The sequence below is a fragment of the Macrobrachium nipponense genome, chromosome 39, assembly GCF_015104395.2.
Source record: "Macrobrachium nipponense isolate FS-2020 chromosome 39, ASM1510439v2, whole genome shotgun sequence".
Classification (NCBI taxonomy): domain Eukaryota; kingdom Metazoa; phylum Arthropoda; class Malacostraca; order Decapoda; family Palaemonidae; genus Macrobrachium; species Macrobrachium nipponense.
The window spans coordinates 23,772,680-23,792,258 of NC_061099.1; the positions used below are offsets into that span (position 1 = coordinate 23,772,680).

The 19,579-nt window shown below is 33.2% G+C and overlaps 1 protein-coding gene across 1 annotated transcript in view; it reads right to left on the reverse strand.

Annotated features, from left to right (window-relative positions):
• LOC135210214 (uncharacterized) overlaps nt 1-19,579 on the reverse strand; it is a 462,528-nt gene that overhangs the window by 145,212 nt on the left and 297,737 nt on the right. Inside the window, exons 23-27 of the mRNA XM_064243050.1 lie at nt 8,253-8,297; nt 5,996-6,207; nt 4,750-4,993; nt 4,342-4,473; nt 2,809-2,826 (exon numbers count right to left, since the gene is read on the reverse strand). Of these exons, the coding sequence (XP_064099120.1) occupies nt 2,809-2,826; nt 4,342-4,473; nt 4,750-4,993; nt 5,996-6,207; nt 8,253-8,297 (651 nt within the window). The remainder of the gene's footprint in view (nt 1-2,808; nt 2,827-4,341; nt 4,474-4,749; nt 4,994-5,995; nt 6,208-8,252; nt 8,298-19,579) is intronic.

The following is a 19,579-nucleotide window of genomic DNA, read 5'->3' on the forward strand; positions in this document are numbered from 1 at the left end:
TCTACTTAACCTCTGAAATATAACTTCCCAATTATTTTTGTATATAACTTCCCAATTATTTTTGTATATACATGTAACTGTTATCTTTCATTTCTCATCAATAAAGTATTCATACAAGGTAATGAACAGCATCATTGAACAACATTACAATCCACAAACTTCTAACTGTAAGAGGTGGTGACAGCAAAGCAACACTTCATTAGCAAGCAGTTACACACATTCAGAAAGTCTGATGTTCACTCCATTGATAGCTTGCATAACTGTGCATTGTTGGAGAGTCATTATGCCACCTTCTTTGCATGGGGACTGTATACCTTTGTGGACATATATTACCAACAAGACAATCTGATGGATGCCTTTGATGACAAACTTCATCCATCAGAGTTTCTTGACAAATTTTTAATTGTTTTTGTACGGCAAGTACACTTTTAAAGATCAACTCCATCTCTCAGAGATCTTGATAAATTATTCACTTTTGTATGGCAAGCACACTTTTAAAGATAGTAAATTTTCAAGACATATCTGACAAATCAGAGGTTTATGTATTATTTTCATCAATTCACTCAGTTATGTATTGGTGTCTTGCATGGTCACGAAATGATGTATTCGTTTGTGTATCAACCAATCTTTTTCTCGAGTTCATCTACAACCTGTCTTAGAAAGTCCATTCTTGTTAAACTCTCAATTCTGAAGTCGTTGATTTTGTCTCATAGTGAATGTCTTAGATCGGTAGGTACGGAACCCTTGGATACACTTTGTAGGGCCTTTAAATACATCTTATCAGCATCAGCTTGTACATCACTCATCTCAAAAAAATGCTGGCAAGACAATGATTTTTCGTGACAATAAAACTGAACTTAAAAACTAAAGTCATTTCCAAAACGTGCATCGACATTGAAACAGTACCCTTGCCTTCATCTATCAAGAAAAATATACAGTGCTCTTGCACCATCTGAAATGACTGAAACCCTCTCCCTCCAACCAAACCTTGGCATAAAATCTTTAGCATAATGTACAAAGCTTTTAAGACTTCAGCATATACTTTAAGAATAAAAAAAACTGATAATGAATAAAAGAAAAACAAAAAAATCTCAGATCACAGATAAAAGGTATTTCGTCCTACAAAATACATCGTTGAATTGGTTCACTGTCCACAAAGAGTAACCATCTTTGTGAAAAAAAACCCTAAAATGGAATGGCACCAATATCTGAATTAGCAGGCTGCACATGCAATTTGAGGAGCTTTAACAATGCAAACCATACACACAGAACTATAAATCTGCCAAGATGAGTAGGTTTTTGGAATATACGTATATATAAACATGAACATTTTGTTGGCATATCAGAAGCTATTACTGTACAGGAATAAATGCAACAGAATATTTAGTAGTTAACTGATAGCTATATTCTGATTGGTATAATTCATCTTCCGGTTGTTAATATGAAAACTAACATGAGAATTTAAAGGGACAATTTTCAAACAAATCATGGATATTTGCCAACAAAATGAACCTTCTAATAAGAAGTCTTTTTAATGCCTTTAATTCCAATCACTGAAGTTAAAAGTGAATGCCGTCATTAACTTTTATTTATTATTTTTTCTGTGGCAGAGGAATTCATAGTAACATGAGTAGAATACCAGGCAAATTGTACTTTACTTCGGATAAATACGTCAGTACATAAAAAATCAAATAACTATAACTGATGATAATTTGAAGTAGGTGAATTGGCATTCACCAAGATTTGTCTTTTATCTCGCTTTGCATCATATAAGATGGATGCAAGGAGGAAAATATGTTAACAAATATGCTATCTATGTTATTTAGCTATTAATAGACAGAGCGGCTTGTGGTGATAGGTTTCTGTTTCCTAACATTAGCAGTTATGTATTTTGACTGATCTTTTGGATTTACAATTGACCACTGATCTTCTTTACCTGCTGAAAGCAACTAGATCTGCTGAAGAGCAGCACTACTATGCCTTAAAAGTGCCTCACTGTTAAATTTCTCAGTTCCAGAGGTCCTTTATTCCTCCCACTGTTAGACTGTGGAACAGTCTTCCTGAAGATGTTGTGCAGCTGGAACCTCAAAAATTCAATCAAAACTGCAATGCATTACTACCCTAAAGCAACTATTTATTTGTTAATTTATTAATCATTTGTTACTTTATTTTCTCTTTCCTAGTAACAGATCTCTTCTTTCTGTGCTTTCTTTTTACATCCGTTACTTCTTTCAAATGAAAATCATATTCCTTGGAAGCTTAAATTTCAAGTCAATGGCCCTGTGGTGGGCTTGTTCCATATGAATAGGGTTCATGCTCTGAATATAATAATAATAATAATAATAATAATAATAATAATAATAATAATAATAATAATAATAATAATAATAATAATAATAATAATAATACAAAATATAATGTCAAGTGAGGCATTCTTTAGTTACATTTCAGAAAACAAAGTCAATAAGTATCAAGAATACTTGGCCTAAAGGGTAATCATTTGGCCTTTTGGATTAATGACTTAAAGCAAATTTCTTCAGTGATTGTAGTAAAATACAATATATGATGTCCAAACAACAATTAACAATTATCCAAAAAGTTATCAAAAGCTACAAATCCACAAAGCCAGCAAAAAATGTATCCAGAAATCCCAACTCATCTTGGCAAGGCAATCAAACACAGCTGAGGAATATGTTATGAGATCATCATATTACTCCATATGTGATGAGAAATATTATATCAAGTGAAGAGCAGGCACTGTAGTAAGAGGCACCCGTTCCGGGGGACCAAAACAATCCGCATACTTACCAATATATGCTGCAGCATCTTATCAGTAATACATAAATTAGAATTCATTAAGTGATACGGCAATTGTTTTTGCACATAAAAAAATCAAAGAGCAGTAATAACAATAATGTGCACTATATGGTCAAATTTAAAAGAAAAAGGAACTCTGGGCAGTAACACTGTAATCCCTACAAGTGATAAGACGAGTTAAGATGAGTTAAGACGAGTTACTAGTGATTGTCTTCAGTCACGAAATGTCAAGTCTGAAACTAATTAAAGGACAGTGTTTTCCCCCAACTAATACACTTTGGTTGTGTTTCTTTTGTAATGGAGCTGTTTCCAAACAGGGACATGCTTAATCTATAGGACATGGTTCATGGGCCTGATAAAATGCAGTTTTTAAGATTAATTTCATATTCTACCAACTGAATTAAAAGTGAATAATCTACAGAAAATTGATCTTGTCATAATGATTGAAAATGGGACACTTATAAAACTGCCATAGCATTACTATAACCAGCTGAATAATTACATACATCTACATTGTAGTTTTAGCGTCTATGCTATTACCATGTCTCAAAAAAATTAATATTTAAAATCTAAAATAGAAGACCACCAGCAATACACGTACTTTCATTCTGGGCAGGCAACATTCAAAATTACTCTAAGATCTTGGCATGGAACTGCCTTTGTACTTTATCTACAAAATATGACAATGCTCAAGATCCCAAAATAATTCATTTACCATTACATCTACTACTGCCAAGATTAACTGGCTATCAAAATACCCTCAACTATTCCAAAGTAACTGCATTAGAAACCCAATGGTTTCTATACTAGCACTACAATTATCTACTGTACTTCATTGCCTTATCTGATGCATTCAAGGTCTGTAGGACCTTGTTAGCAAATTATTCAAAAATTACAAAGAAACTCCCCATTTTATCATTTTGTTCCAGGAGCAGAATTATGTAGTATACTTACTATGGGTAACAAAGTGCAATTACAGAAGTTTAAATCCTCAGATCTTTCTTCCCATTTCTAAAGCAGAAGCCATATGCATGTTGGTAATCTAGTATTGCAAACTACGTATTGTATCACAAGCTTTTCCTTCTACGGGCATGATAATGATCAAATCTACAATTCTGGCTATATTTATCAATATTCTAGCTCAGTGGCTAATTGTTTCCATGATAATGCTCTGTTAACTTTTAAAGTTTCTCAGGTCTTCATAAAATCCATTTAACTTAATATTCAATATACAAATATTACCAAGATCAAATAAATTCTGTATGAAATACATTCTATTCACACTGTTTTTGAGAGATTTAATGTACTGTAAATGCAAATAAACAACTGACATTTACCCAACCCCTGCTTATTCCAAATGCTCTTGAAAACTAACACTTTCTTTTTGTAAATATACAAAGTCACTGCAGTTATATATGAGTGTATGTATGTAATATTTCAGGAAATAAAATCTCTGCAAAACAGACAACAGCTAATCAATACACAATTTTCATGAAATGCAACTGATCTTAAATAAACACTCACCCTTTGGTAGGGTTCGAAATTCAATGGTGGTCGAGAGCCTCTCTTGGTTCTTGCTGGCCTTCTCATCGAACTGTGGGGCTCTGAGATTCTTGGCTCGTATAGTCACTCTGTATGTTGTGTTGGGGGACAAACCTACAAAAGTGCGGTGTATTACGTAATGATGGTTCAGTAATTAAAGTAAAATATAACTATGGCATTAAAAGTTCATTCATTTTATTCATTACCCTAAAACTGTCATCAGGATTTGATACAAATGCTACTCTACACATTTATTGTTTTCAACTCAAAAGAAAACTGAACTTCCCAAGCAAGTTGTACTATTTAGAAGTTTTGATCTAAAGTAAAAATTTATATAAATTTCAATGATTAAGAAGAACTCAAGTTCAATAGATAACTTTGAAATGCTACCTGTTATAGTGTGGCGGTAAACACCAGGCTTGACTGTGCGCACTTCAACATTATTAACACAAACTGTGTGTTGGAAGTTTGAATTTGAAGGGAGCCATGAAATGACAGCGGATGTCGACGTAATGGAAGTTGCTTTTACACTGGTTGGTCCAAGGGGAGAGTCTTTCCCTATGACCATAGTGCAGGCGGCATCTCTTGAAGTTCGCCGATTTGGCGTCACTGAGCGCACACTGATACGATGAAGCTGTACGAAATGGTGATTTTAATATCGTGTCTTCTAGACCAAAAACACATGCTATACATATGTACATCGCATGCACACATAATTCTCTTTTTACCATGCATCTTTCCCCCTCTGGAGGGCGTGATGCCAGAAGGGTACAACCTGTGGGTATCAAAGTAAGTCTTTAGGGGTGAGATGCTAGCTGCATGTCCTCATCTTGAACCCAGCTGGTTCACGATGCTGGTACCCATTTACAGCTGGGAGCTCTGGTGAGTGGTATGTCAGGAACACAATTCATGGACACTGCAACATGAGCTAAATGTTTCACTATTCAGCCACAAAGCCCACTAGGCTGAATGCATCCCATTCACAGTGTGCAAAGTGGTTGCCATGTCCTTATAGTTATTTACATAGTAAACACACACTAGCTGAATATCACAAGAGTGGAAAGGATTCATGGAATCCATTCATATCTAACCTCAGAGGCATAATGATGCTCTGAGGCCTCATTTTTGTAGATATTTAACCTCCTTCATTGACCTTCTTTAAAATAATACCAGAGTGACAATATGAAATATTGCCTAACACTTTTTGCCATTGAGACAGAATTTGTTCCTTCTTAAGGTTAGGTATAAGTCACTTATATTTAAAAATCTTGGAACTACTCACAAAGCAACTAACATTTAGAAACCTTGTAACTATTCACAAAGCACCTATTTAAATATATATTATACAGTATTCAAGAATGGATATATACAAAGTGGATAATGAAATTATTTACTGAACTGTAATAACACTTATGAACTATGACAAAATACTAATTACATTCTTAGCAAATGACCAGATAGAGAATTTAAACAATTTCGTCACCCTGAACAGAGCTATCAAAATTATTTATACATTTCAAAATTAATGACTGTAGTATATATAAGTAAAAGTAAAAATGTCAAATTCAATGGCTTTCCAAAGGCAAACTTCAAAATGACATAAATCACAGAGACAAGAAAAAAATGGAAGACTTACCTTGGTGGAGTCGACACCTTCGACAAGAGCTCGCGTTCTCTCTGTGGCCCGAACAGTCGTCTTCAACAAGCCATTAACATAAACATGATAGGATTCAATTGAATCAGGTGGCGCTTCAGGGGGTGGATTCCAACCAATGAGGATGCTCTTGTTTAGTTGCCGCTCGAGGGTAAGCTGGACCGGTGGTGGTACTAGCACCGAGAAGAAGAGGTCTAGTTAAGAGAGAGGCTGTGTCACTAGGCTAGCTCCATGCATGGCAAGCGGGGCAGGCACAGCGGCAGCGGTAACAGCAGGAGCGGCAGCCGTAACGGTATGAGCGCTAGCAGCCTTAAGTTAGGGTGGGTGACTGAATAGTAAACCAACTGGACAAGAGTAGGGATGAACTAAGGCTGAAAATACTGAAGGTCACTACTGGGGCACTTCTCTGATTCACTGGACTCAAAAAAGTAGATGGACTAAGACACATTTTGGAATAACAGAGAACAACCTTCAGGTGGACTAATTCTCTCTGAATAGTAGCTAGTCACTGCTAGAGCACATAAAAAGAAACTAATGGCTGCTACACTACCGCACGGCCACACGATCAGTACCAGCGTTTGGACCTCATGCGCTGCACCACTTGGCCTATCGGCACTTGGCACTTGGCATACACACTACGCCCAAAACCCGGCCCCCTGTCATAACCCAGGGCCACACACTAATATTTTACAGGTAAAAATTAATGCATAACTTTAACAAGACCGTGCAATGCAATATCAGTTACACTGAGAATGCTTTAGTCAGACAAAACAAAATCTCCTAGAAGTTCCCATTAGCTGTTTATTGAAAGGTAATATAACCTCTATGCTACAATGTAACTATAAAATGACAGCTTTCATAACAGGCATACATCAAAGTAAGGCAAGACTGAACAGGGCATATCTTCATTTGACACCAAAAGGAAAATATGTGTAATAATATGTATATATATATATATATATATATATATATATATATATATATATATAATATATATATTATATATATACTGTATATATATATATATACTATATACTATATATATAGTAATATATATAATATATATATGTAAAGTAGTATAATATATATATACATATATAATACAATATATATAATATATAATTATATATTATATTATATATCTATATACAGTATTATCTCTCTATACTGTTAATGTTATCGCGATTATATTATCTATCTCTATATATTATATTATATATTATTATATATAAATATATAATATTATACCACACACACATATAAAAATATACATATACATATGCATATCATATATACTAATATATATATATATATATATATATATATATATATATATATATATATATATATATATATATTTCAGAAACTGAAACGTTAGCAAGATAAAATCAACTCTATCACCAGATAAAAATCCATGTAACCTAAAAAAAAAGAATTCTACAAATGTCATCTAACTGTCTCTACATCACATGGGTCTACTAAGGTGATCAAAACTGGAAATACTTTTCTATGATGGAATGCATCAGTTTTATCAATGCTAGTGTAGAGGTTCCGTAAACGACTACAGTAGATGGGCTAAGAGTCCAAGGTCTTAGTTCAAAGAATCAGTAAGAGCATGGCTATTCAGGATACAACAGAATACGTACAACACCTATGAAATGAGTAAAATATGTAAAATTTTAAGAATACTACCATGGCTTTCTGGAAAACTAAGAGAACTATCCAAATTGAAATCTGACTTTCTATGGGTAAAGTATTCAGTACAGTATAGTACTGTATTTCAGGAATAAATCAAGTTCCTTTCTGTGACAGCTGGTTCATCTACCTATTTCTAGTGTGCAAAAAAAAAAAAAATAGATATAATAAATTTCTCTACTATGTTCTTTAAAATCTTCCAGAAAAACAAATACTTTACAATAATAACTGGAAAACAAGCATACCTTACCCATTACCAGTTTCCATTCTGTTCCCACCAATAATGATTAGCAACCATTTTCTATAACACCTCTCCACCTAACTCCCACTAGCAAATCTCTGCTTCTCTCATCAAACAATTAAACATAAAAATGCATAACCTAATATTTACAGTTACCTTTAGATTACGAAAAATTCAGAAGCTAAAAAAATGTGACTAATTGAAAAAATCTTTTGTCCATGGAAAAATAAATGGACAGCTCCCAATACTTTCCAGACCTTTGACTCTATGCCCAGCTCTTTTTGTGCTTGCCAATTGACTTACTTTCAGGCCTATCAAGCAGCTTGCCTTGAACTAGGAGTCGTCTCTCTAGAAAATTTGGCTGGTGTTAATTTTCTTCTTTACCAAGAATGAAAGCGATTGTCAATGCAAACATATGGCTAAGAGTTATGTTAAAATGAATTGGCCTACACCTATATGCAAAGTTATATGGATCAAATGTCTATAGAGTTCTAAATACGCACTATGTTTACACATCATTATCCAAGACCCTACATCCTACAATGGAATTCTGGTTACAATTACAGGTATGCTCTATGAAACTATGGCAAATTTCTACCATATGAAATATTAACTGAATAATGACACCTGAGAAATGTGAAGCCATCTGTACGTGTACATACTGTATACTATACAGAAGTTTATGTGATGTGAATGTGTTTGTGCTATGGACATAGTATATAAAATCACATTAAACTTGATGCTACGCAAACCTCTATCACCCTCTTAATGCAGCAAGGTATCAGAGTACATTATATTAACCTAAGTTCAGATAAAAATGAGGCTACATTATATGAAATCCACTGATAAAATATATATGATAAATCTGTTTGAAACCACACCCTCTCTCTTAATCATCAATATGTCTGACAGTAAACTGTTTAACTACATACTTTGCCCTAAGTGCTGCTTCTCTAGGTAACATGTCTATCCAGGTTACGTCCCGACTTATAAGATTTGCATGTGTATTAGTTCTTGTCAATATTGTTCATATCAGTGGGCTATTAATATCGTATCTTGGAAATCTACTGCCTCAGTAAGCTGATATGTACTTGATGATTATGCTATTGTTCTATGCATTTACATTCAAGGTACTGTGACTCAGAGACTAAAATACTCTACTCAGAAATTTCAAAATTGCTAGTTTAAAGAAATTTTTAAAGAGGTCAAAACTTTGTACTTATAGGGACAAATCTGTTAAGGGACTTTTACAAGGCTCTCGTTGTTATTATGTGAGCCCAAAAAGATGTCTTGAAGATGTCTAGAATGTGAGAGCTATATATGTGCATGTATGTATACAGATGTAATATACATTGATTTTGGGTTGGTTATATGTTCAACACTCAGGTACAGTACTCTATTCTAAAATACTAGTCATCAACAGGTTTGATACTGTCTAACAATATTAAACCTCTTTCTCCTTATCATCATTATCTTCTTATTTTTTAATGAAAAAAAAATGTAAAATCCTTGAAAATACATTTGTTACCTACATTCACCTGACTAAAGTAGATAATTAAGCAATAGACCTTCCCACTGCAATGTAAGACAGCATTCAGCTACTGATGCGAGAAAAACTTTGAGAAAAATTTTGTTCAGCTTGAGGTAAAGGTATCACATCAACTTGAACATCAGAAAAGTTCTCTTCTAATTACTCCACATTCTTCAGAATAAAACCAAGTTCCAATTTGTATGACTGACAACATTTTTGTGCATGTTGTGGCTACAGCAAGCTGTGTACGTGTCCAGTTATCAACATGATTTCACTGTCTTAAAGTGATTATAACAACCTGATAATAAAGAAAGGTTTCAAAGCCTAGGTATACACACGTTCACAAGTGCTTTTTAGGATGTGTGCAAAAACTATGAAATACAGTAACCTTAATTTTTCCATTTAAATTTCAGTTTATAAAACAAATAGGAATGATCTTTTTACATGTACTGTACATACACAGAAAAATCTAAAGAGCTGCTTATAGGGTTTAGCCATTTACAAAGTTGTATGAGGAATATGATATATAAACACTCTGTGTCTACTTGTTAAATAAAATGAGAACTGTAAACTTACTAAAGACTGTCAATGTTCAGGACTAAGCCTTTGGAAAATATAACTAAAAGTTAGGACTATGCTGAGAGAGGACAAGTAAAGTTAAATTTTTAAAAATAATTTTTAGTAAGAATTTCTTTAAATTACACTGACTTGAAAGGATTCTTAGGTAAATCACTCTGCCATATCAATAATACAGTGGCTTACGTGTATGGAATACTATTTAAGAGCTGATAAGTTGAGAAATTATAATGTACTACCTAAAATGTAATTCTTAATTCAATACATATAGTAACTTCTTTATCACAGTTCAAAATATTTTACAAACTGTTAAGTATTAAATGCACTATGATTTTTTTTCCAGAGAAGGACAGTTTGTGTTGCAAATGTACAACAAATATAAAAACCTTCAAAATTGTCTCAAACATACAAACATTTGCCTCAGATAGCCCTGTTACACTTTGGTTTGAAGTGCCTAGTAAATATTATACACCACTTATCCAGAAAAGAAAAGATGATGATGCAGCTTAGGTAGAAAGAGAAACTATCAATCAGTAGGGCAGCATCTTTCCATACATCACAAATACCCCAATTAATATAACACTTAACTACAGAATACAAAAACCAGTGTTCAATAGCAGAAAAGAGGAGGTGGATCTCTACTTGAATGGGAGAGAAAGTGACTCCACAACAGTCACTAAATCTTGATCACTCAACCTTAAAGATGGATGATCTTCCTATTCTGATAAAATTTAAAATGCAATGAACAAAGAACACTGAGTTCTTCAGTTCGACCAAACAGTAAGCAAAGTTAGGCCACATCATACCTTATTACATGCTTTGGAACACTGAACGACTTCCAATGAAGGACCCCCAATAGACAAATGACCAGACTCCAGGACCTTAGACTAGTACTCAAAAAACCATTTGTCTAGTGAAGTTTGTAGGAAATGCTACTATATGGACATGAATCATGGGATGACTCAAATTATACAGGCAGTCCCCAGTTATCGGTGGGGGTTCCCATTCCCGGGGGTGTGCCGATAAGCAAAAACTGTCATTAACCGGAACTCAGTGATTTATGGCGCCATAATGGGGCTTGTGGCACTGATAACTGGTTATTGGCACCATAAGAATCCTTATGGCGCCGTAAGCACCCTTATGGTGCACCATAAGAACCCTTATGGTGCCATAAGGTACCTTATGGCACCGATAACCGGAACTCATCCCGTTACAGCTCCATAAATTGCCAATTTTATGGCACTAGACAATCCCCATAAAACCAGATCGCTGATAACCGAGTCCGCCTATAACAGGGGACTACCTGTATCTGGAAAACAATTCACCAATTTGAAATCAAAGCTTTAAGGATAATGAAGGGCAGATGGAGGATGAGAACACACAGTTGGGTGGCTGGAGATGAGTGGAGATTTGTGGTAGATGAAGTACATGAAATAAATGGGTGGCAGAATTTATAAAGCCCACTTGTGCGGCACAAAAGTTGGATGAGATGGCAGCTGTGAATCACTGCTTGAAGCATGTGAGTAATATGGGTATCTTATCAATTTCTTTTCTGGATTTATTATGGATACAAATGACACTTCAAACAAAGTATATATACTGCCATCCAAGGCCAAGGCAATGGTTTGTTTGCTATGAGCAGGTCTCAGAAATATGTGGTTAAAATCTGGCAAGATATCTGTCTTACAATAAATATCATGGTATGTTATAACATCTACAACATAAATACTGAACACCAAAAACTTATTTCATATTAAAACATCTTTAGAAACACAAGATAATATCCCTCTCTACAAATAAATCTTGCTCTGGAAATTGATATCTACTGTACACTGTAACCAAAATACAGCTACTTATATCTACCAATGAAAAATCTTTAGGAGTTCAATGGGTCTTCCATTCTAGTGATGCAAAATATTAAATCATACTTTAAGCATTTATACAGAGGTACAAAATCACACAAACTTTGACTCTGACAAACATAACAGAGCAAATGAAAAGAGAGCTATAGTTTCTGACTACAAAAACTAAGGAGAACAATAATTTCTGTAACTATAACAACTATGTCAGGTTTCTAAATCCTTTAATCTTAACAGATGAATCAGAATGAAAAAAATTAAAAATTTCAACTGAATAATTGTAGGACAACAGAACGCTGAGGATATGCTTTGCTCAGTCAGTATGATTTAAACTTGAAACTATTTTCAGACAAACTCAATAATGAACTTTCATGTACTTTCCTAAGATGAAAAATAGCCACACTTGCCTAATCTAATATTTGTGGTTTTAATAGTTCCTAACTTCAAAGTACAATTTGTTGACAATAATGATAATATTCCATGTGTCAAACATTATGAAATGTGATATGTAATATTCACTGTGTGAGAGATAGGTAAGAACAAATTTGTGTTCCTAGTACTATTCATGTTTACTGTGAATTATGTAAACACTATGAATATAATAACCATTTGTTAAAACTTAGGTTTGCAAATTCTATAAGTTGCACATCTAATAAAGGATTTTGACGTTGCTCATTTACCTTAGAAATAATGAACTAAAGGATTATTTCACGCAGCGACACGAACTGAGCCCAGAAAAAAAAGCTTTGGGTACAATACCACTAATTGTAGCAAAATTTACTATTTCTTATGATTTTTTAATTGATTCCTAATTACTGTTTACGTTGTGATATAAATACAACACTAACAATTTTTCCTTCTTAAAATTATAACTGATTTAATAAAGACACTGTGTATTTACTCTGATTAAATTTGGTGTATGTGAATTATTTGAATAATTTGAATCCATCTAAAAAATCATTTGGAATTTCTCTAAGCTGGAGTTGGTTGCATTATGCTAATCTGGATTTAGTGCCTGTTTCAAGACTAATATCCAAAGAGAGATGTATAGCCTATGCATTAATTACTCCGCAGTTCTCGTACTTTCAATCTTTCTCACTCGACATACTTTTTACCATAAGCACATACCACCTTCACTTTACCTGCAATTCCCCTGCTACCCTCCTTCCATCATACATACTACCCTGTGGTTCACCTCCTCTCACCCACAGCCAAAACCTATCAAGTTTACAGTATGTACTCCCAAATAAGAAAGCAAATCAAATACAATACTTCCATTCTTCTACTATCCAAATTAAAAAGCATTGCTCCTTCATTCCCCTTTCTTCTGGCTACTACAATATTTACTCTCAAAACCATAATTTTATACTTGTACTCAGTTTAAACTTTCTCCTTGATTAAAAAGAATTAAAAACTCTCTCATTAAGTTTGTCAACTTCTCTTCATTATCAAAAATCAAACTCACAACACATCGTCTGTACCACAACTCTGTGTATCTATACTGCTGTCCTTTCTCTGAATTCTTGCATTTCCCCACCCATAATGATACATACTTAGATAGCCACTTTACAATTATGAATTGGAATCAATCAGCCAAAATGTTTTCTTTTGTGCTGTTAGAAGTTTTATTATTAAAAACTAATTCTCTGTAAATGAAGAACTAATTCTCTGTAAATGAATATCTATAATCCATAACAAAATATATTTTCACCTGCAACAATGAAAAGCAATTAAATCTGTATATGTCTGTATATTCACTTACGTTCTGGACTACCAAAATGGAGTTATCTAATAATTTAATATTATATTGATATTAATACAAACATTTAGAATAAAATATATACTGATACTTTTGACAAACAGTATTTTCATAATTGTTATTTTCAGCATGTTATTCCTTACCATTAGCAATATAATCTCTTTGAATTTTTGAAAAACCTGCAATAACTATACCCATGCATGCCTGGTACTGTGGTGTCTACTTTTCATTACAGCAAGTTACAGTATGAATTTATTTACTTTAATGTTACTCCAGAATACTTTGATAACTACTATATTAATTTTGTGTCTTTTTAAATGGTAATGAAAATTATTCCATACAGTATATTTAAACACCATTTACATTTCAAGACTGACACAGCAATAAGCTTGTGTATTTGGACAGGTAGATCAAGAATGTTTTAGTAACTTGGCATTGAATATGACAATTTCAGTAAGGTTGACTCACTACTTATTCTACTGAGGATGCACAAAGTTGTTTATATTTCTATTCAGTTTATGATTTTGTACGAAGATAAAATATGGACATATGGAACTAAATGTGTTGTTATTCAGTGGTTTAGTAGATAACAGCACGATATAAAAACTTAAAAGTATCAGTCAGATGAAAGACTTCACTTTCTTACATTGAAAATTGTATATAAATATTAAAATCAATTTAGGTACGTATTAGCATAACTTTAAACTGTTCTCCTAAATTGATAGTTACATGACAATATTTTGGTAAAACTGCTGTTCTAATCCTAGCACAGCAAAAATATTCCATATAAATTTAACTAACATAATAAAGTACTGTAAGTTTTAATGAATGAAGCTAAATTACTAATCTAAAAAATATAAGTACTACTGTATGTATACAAAAGTAAACCTCACGATCTGAAGACACAGTTAGAATATGCATCTATGAACCTACTACTGTAATAACTAGAATTAATATTAGTGAAATAAAATATTGAATTCATTATTTAAATGTCAAACACAGAACCAATGCAACAAATACGATTTGGCTGCCAAATGCAGAACTGCGCAAGAGACAATCTAAACACCGAGCTCTAAGTCTAACATACAGCTAAAAATTTTTCTATGCTAGAAAATGAAAATTCCACACCCAGCAGCTGGCACAATAGAAAGCCTTTTCACTGATGATTGTAAACTCGAGTCTATATTATTTATTTGTGAATTCTATATTAAAAATTCCTCTACCAAAAGTAACTATGTAATTTTTCAAGACTTTCTAACTAGACATCCAAATCTTACATCCATCAAGTTATAAAGTTCAAGGTTATATTAATTACTCCAAGGTATACTGAACATAGTTCAAAATGGAAACTAGGCTTAACTAGGCCTATCATAAAACCACTCGAATTAGGCTTCAGTCCTGAAGCAGCTCTTATGATACAAAATATAAGGATAAATAAACATTTCTCTTTACATTAGAATCTCTTCAATATTTCCTGAGCTCTTACTATGCACTATCTCCCTTCATCTTTACCTCAAACAGGTCTAGAAGTTTCTGAATGCTGAAGGCTTTAAAAGACTAAGTTATACTATTCTGATCTCAACATAGTAAGCGAAAGTCTCCTGCGTCAACCTACCTTCATAGACTAACTTTGCAGTGCTAACTATAAAAAAATTTTCTTATACAAAATCGACAGTTCTTGGCTCTCTTTTTCTTTTTAAGTATAATCATTACTGTAAAACATCTAATTCATGCTGATTGACTGACATGGAATCATTATTCATGATAAATCATAAAATGGGAATTCTCTCGTCACTAATGGGAGATACGTATATCAGACTAGGTAACAATATTGAAGACTCAAGTAGCATACCTTTCACACTAAAAAATAGAAACAAGACTATTTCAACACAGAGACAAAAGGAAAGCAATTATTCACTCTCACTGCTGTCAAAAGGCATGAAATTGCATTACATTATAGCATAAGCATTTTCAACCATATGCATACGAATATATGAAAAAATTTTCTAATGTACTCTCTTCTTGACTGAGAAGAGAACGAGTCAGATTCCAGAATGTTGCATGATTTCAATGTGCATGAACAGATGGATTGGGGATGGGAGAATATGTCATTAAAAAGGTGTACTAATGTAGAACTGACTAAATGGGCCATTTCTTTGACTCTCCTACTTAAATAAGGTATACATAAATATGTATGGTTCTTCTTATTATACTTTATACACATATCTAGAAACCTTTCATGGGGGCAACTTAGGATTTTAATATACTGGTATATATATATATATATAATTATATATATATATATATATTAATATATAATATATATGATATATATTATATATATAATTATTATTTTTTTTTTTTTTTTTTAATATTATTAATATATATATATATATATAGATATATATATATTATTATATATATATATATATATATTATCATATATATATATATATATATATATATATATATATATATATATATATATATATATATATATATATTATACTTTACATCATATTCACATATATCTTGTATGTACAGAATTACAAGGATTAGGATGTTTCAAAACTTATTAGTCCATCCAAGGAGACATCATATGCTCACTTATCTTTTGGAGCAGGTTTTACAATTCATTCACAGTGTTCTGCTGATTTTGTCTAGCTTTCTTTTGAAATATTCTACACTGCTGCTGTTTACAACTCCTGGTGGCAGTTTATTTCATGTGTCACATATCTTGCATGTGAAGAAGTTCCCACAATTGCAATGTGTTGTATCTCTTCAGTTGTAATTTTCATCTATTATTTCTTGTCTGGTTTTTGTTTAATGTGAAGATCGTACTGTCTGCTTTTGTTATGCCTTTCAGTATTTTGAATGTCTCTATTAGTTATCCTTGCAATCATACTGTTTCTAGGTCATACATGTTCAGGCTCTCTAGTCATTTTTGGTAACCTATTTGCCTGATGGATGGAATTAACTTTGTGGCTCTTGCTTGTGCCCCTTCTAGTCTATTTATGTCCTTTCTTAGTAGTATTGGTAACCAAAACTGTACTGTACATTAAAGATGTGGTTTAACTATCGATGTGTAGAGCTGCAACATCTTTTCCTTATTCCTGTATCTGAACTGCCTCTTTATGTATCCCACTAGTTTCTGTGCCTTCTTTCCCGCTTTCATGCATTGTTTTATGGATTTTAAGTCCTTGGTAATAATAACTCCAAGGTCCTCTTGTTCTACACTATTTATGTCATTCCCAAACAGCATGTAGTTGGCATGAAGGTTGTTTGTTCCTATTCGTAACACTTTACATTTATCAAGGTTAAAAGGCATTTGCCCTATTTTTTACCACTCTTATTTTCCTTAGGTCATTTCTTAAACTTTCCACCCTATCTGGGTCTGCTGCATTTACACCTAGTTTGGTGTCACCTGCAAATTTGGCTATCCTGCTAGTTAAGCCTACATCAATGTCATTGAAAAACGGGCTAAATGTTATGAAAAACTCTATTTTGTCTGAAACTGTTGGCTGTTTAACAACAAGTTGTTTCTATTAATGTGTGTGTGTGTGTGTGTGTGTGTGTGAGAGAGGAGAGAGAGAGAGAGAGAGAGAAGAGAGAGACGAGAGAGAAGAGAGAAGAGAGAGAGAGAGAGAGAGAGAGAGAGAGAGAGATTATAATTCTGAAGATTGTTACATTGTTTCCAACACCTGTAGCTCCAAATATAAGCATTAAATACATGCATAAAAAAAGGATTTTGACGTAGGAAAAATCTATTTCTGGGCGAGGAAGCTGTGTCGCCCAGTGAAATAAGTCCGTTTAGCGTTATTTCTAGCAAAATATTGCTATAATACCAGAGAACTGCTAAATTGGACATGTCAGAACTCTCTGACTCGCTCACCTATAAAAAAAGGTGTCGGTATAAACCTGGGGCGAGTGTTAAACACTCCCACAGCAACCCCTCCAATTAGCCTTTTCCTCATCAAAATCCCCTAAATACGGGGAGCTGACCCATAGGTCACACCCTGCTACCCCGTTGAAGGCGTCTGTGATGTCATACTTATCAATAGCATTGAAGCTTGGTGCACAGCAAGGGGGGGGGGGAAAATGATATAATTTTGTTTTCAGTGTTTATATCAATATTTTGCTTGTGTGCAGTGGGTACACATTATCAACATTTAATTATAGCTTTGAGATTTACACATTATCTATCCATGGGGGGGGGGGGGGGAGGGGGGGGCACGTGACCAGGTGGTGCCCCCTTAAATCCGCCACTGCTCAGAACCAACGCAAGTCATGATGAAGCTCAAGACAACCACTTGGATGTGATCTATTTAGGCTAGGTTCACACAGGGCATTTTTAACCGTGGCGGCCACTGCTCGTTTAATGCTGCAATTGTTCACACGGAATGTTTTTGACCTTCCCCGGGTTACGACGGGTTCGGCTTACGACGTTCCGAGGTTAAGGCGCTTTTCAATTATATTCATCGGAATTTATTTCCAGGGTTACAATGTATGTTCCAGGGTTACGACGCCTACAACGCTCATCTGGCACAAGACATATGACACCAAAAATGCAAAATAATCAATATTTGAAGGTTTTTGGGATGAAAAATGCAATAAGAATGCAATTTACATAGTTTTCAGTGCACCTAAAGCATTAAAACCAAGATTTTCTTAGGATTTTTGACAATGTTCCAACTTACGATGATTTTCGGGTTACAAAGCGTCTCAAGAACAGAACCCCCACCGTAACCCGGGGACTGCCTGTATATATATATAATATATATGCATATATATAAAGGTATAAGCCACAAAGGAAAAATAAACAACGGAGTTTCTGCAAGATCTTTCGACGTTCAACGTCCTTTACTTAGCAGATAACTGACTTACTGATAAGTAAAGAACGTTGAACTTCGAAAGATCTTGTGGAAACTCCGTTGTTTATTTTTCCTTTGTGGCTTATACCTTTATTTAGGGATTCATCATGTTCCAAACTTTTGTGATTATATATATATAATATATATATATATATATATATATATATATATATATATATATATATATATATATATGAAAGCATTAGCCAAGGATGGTCCTTTACTAGATCCCATGCTTACACCATCAATTTGCTTATATAACAAACTGTTAAACACACACACACATATATGTGTATGTATATATATATATTATATATATATATATAATATTATATATATATATATATATAAACATATATATATATATATAGATATATATATAATATATATATATAATAACTATATATATATATATACATATAATATAATATATATATATATATATATATATATATATATCATATATATATATATATATATATATATATATATATACTATATATATATATATATACAGACACACACACACACATATATATATATAATATATATATATATATATATATATATATGTATATATATATATATTTAATTTTCTTTATTTGTGACACCAAGTGTCGGAATAATCGTGGAAGAAATATCTTGCTCTTGGCTGTTGAATCGCAGACTGAGTCCGCGCAAACAGCACCAAAGATGGCATTGGGTACCCAGTTTTACATGATAGACATATACTACCTTTAGTTTATTTGCAACATTGTACCCATCTTTAAGAGAGCACGAAGAAAAATTTCTAAATGATTTTAGAATGTCTAAGAAATCTCTTGATGATCCGTTCGACCTAATCAAGGTAGACATATCGAAGATCAACACCTCAATGAGGGACAAAACAAAAACTTGTCATAACATTAAGGTGGGTACTGTATTATAATCAGTTTTATTGAAGGAAATGTGTTCTATATATAAATCAAACAACTATTTCCCTGGAAAAAATGCCATGCATTTATTAGTTTTCTTTCCCAGTTACATACTATTTA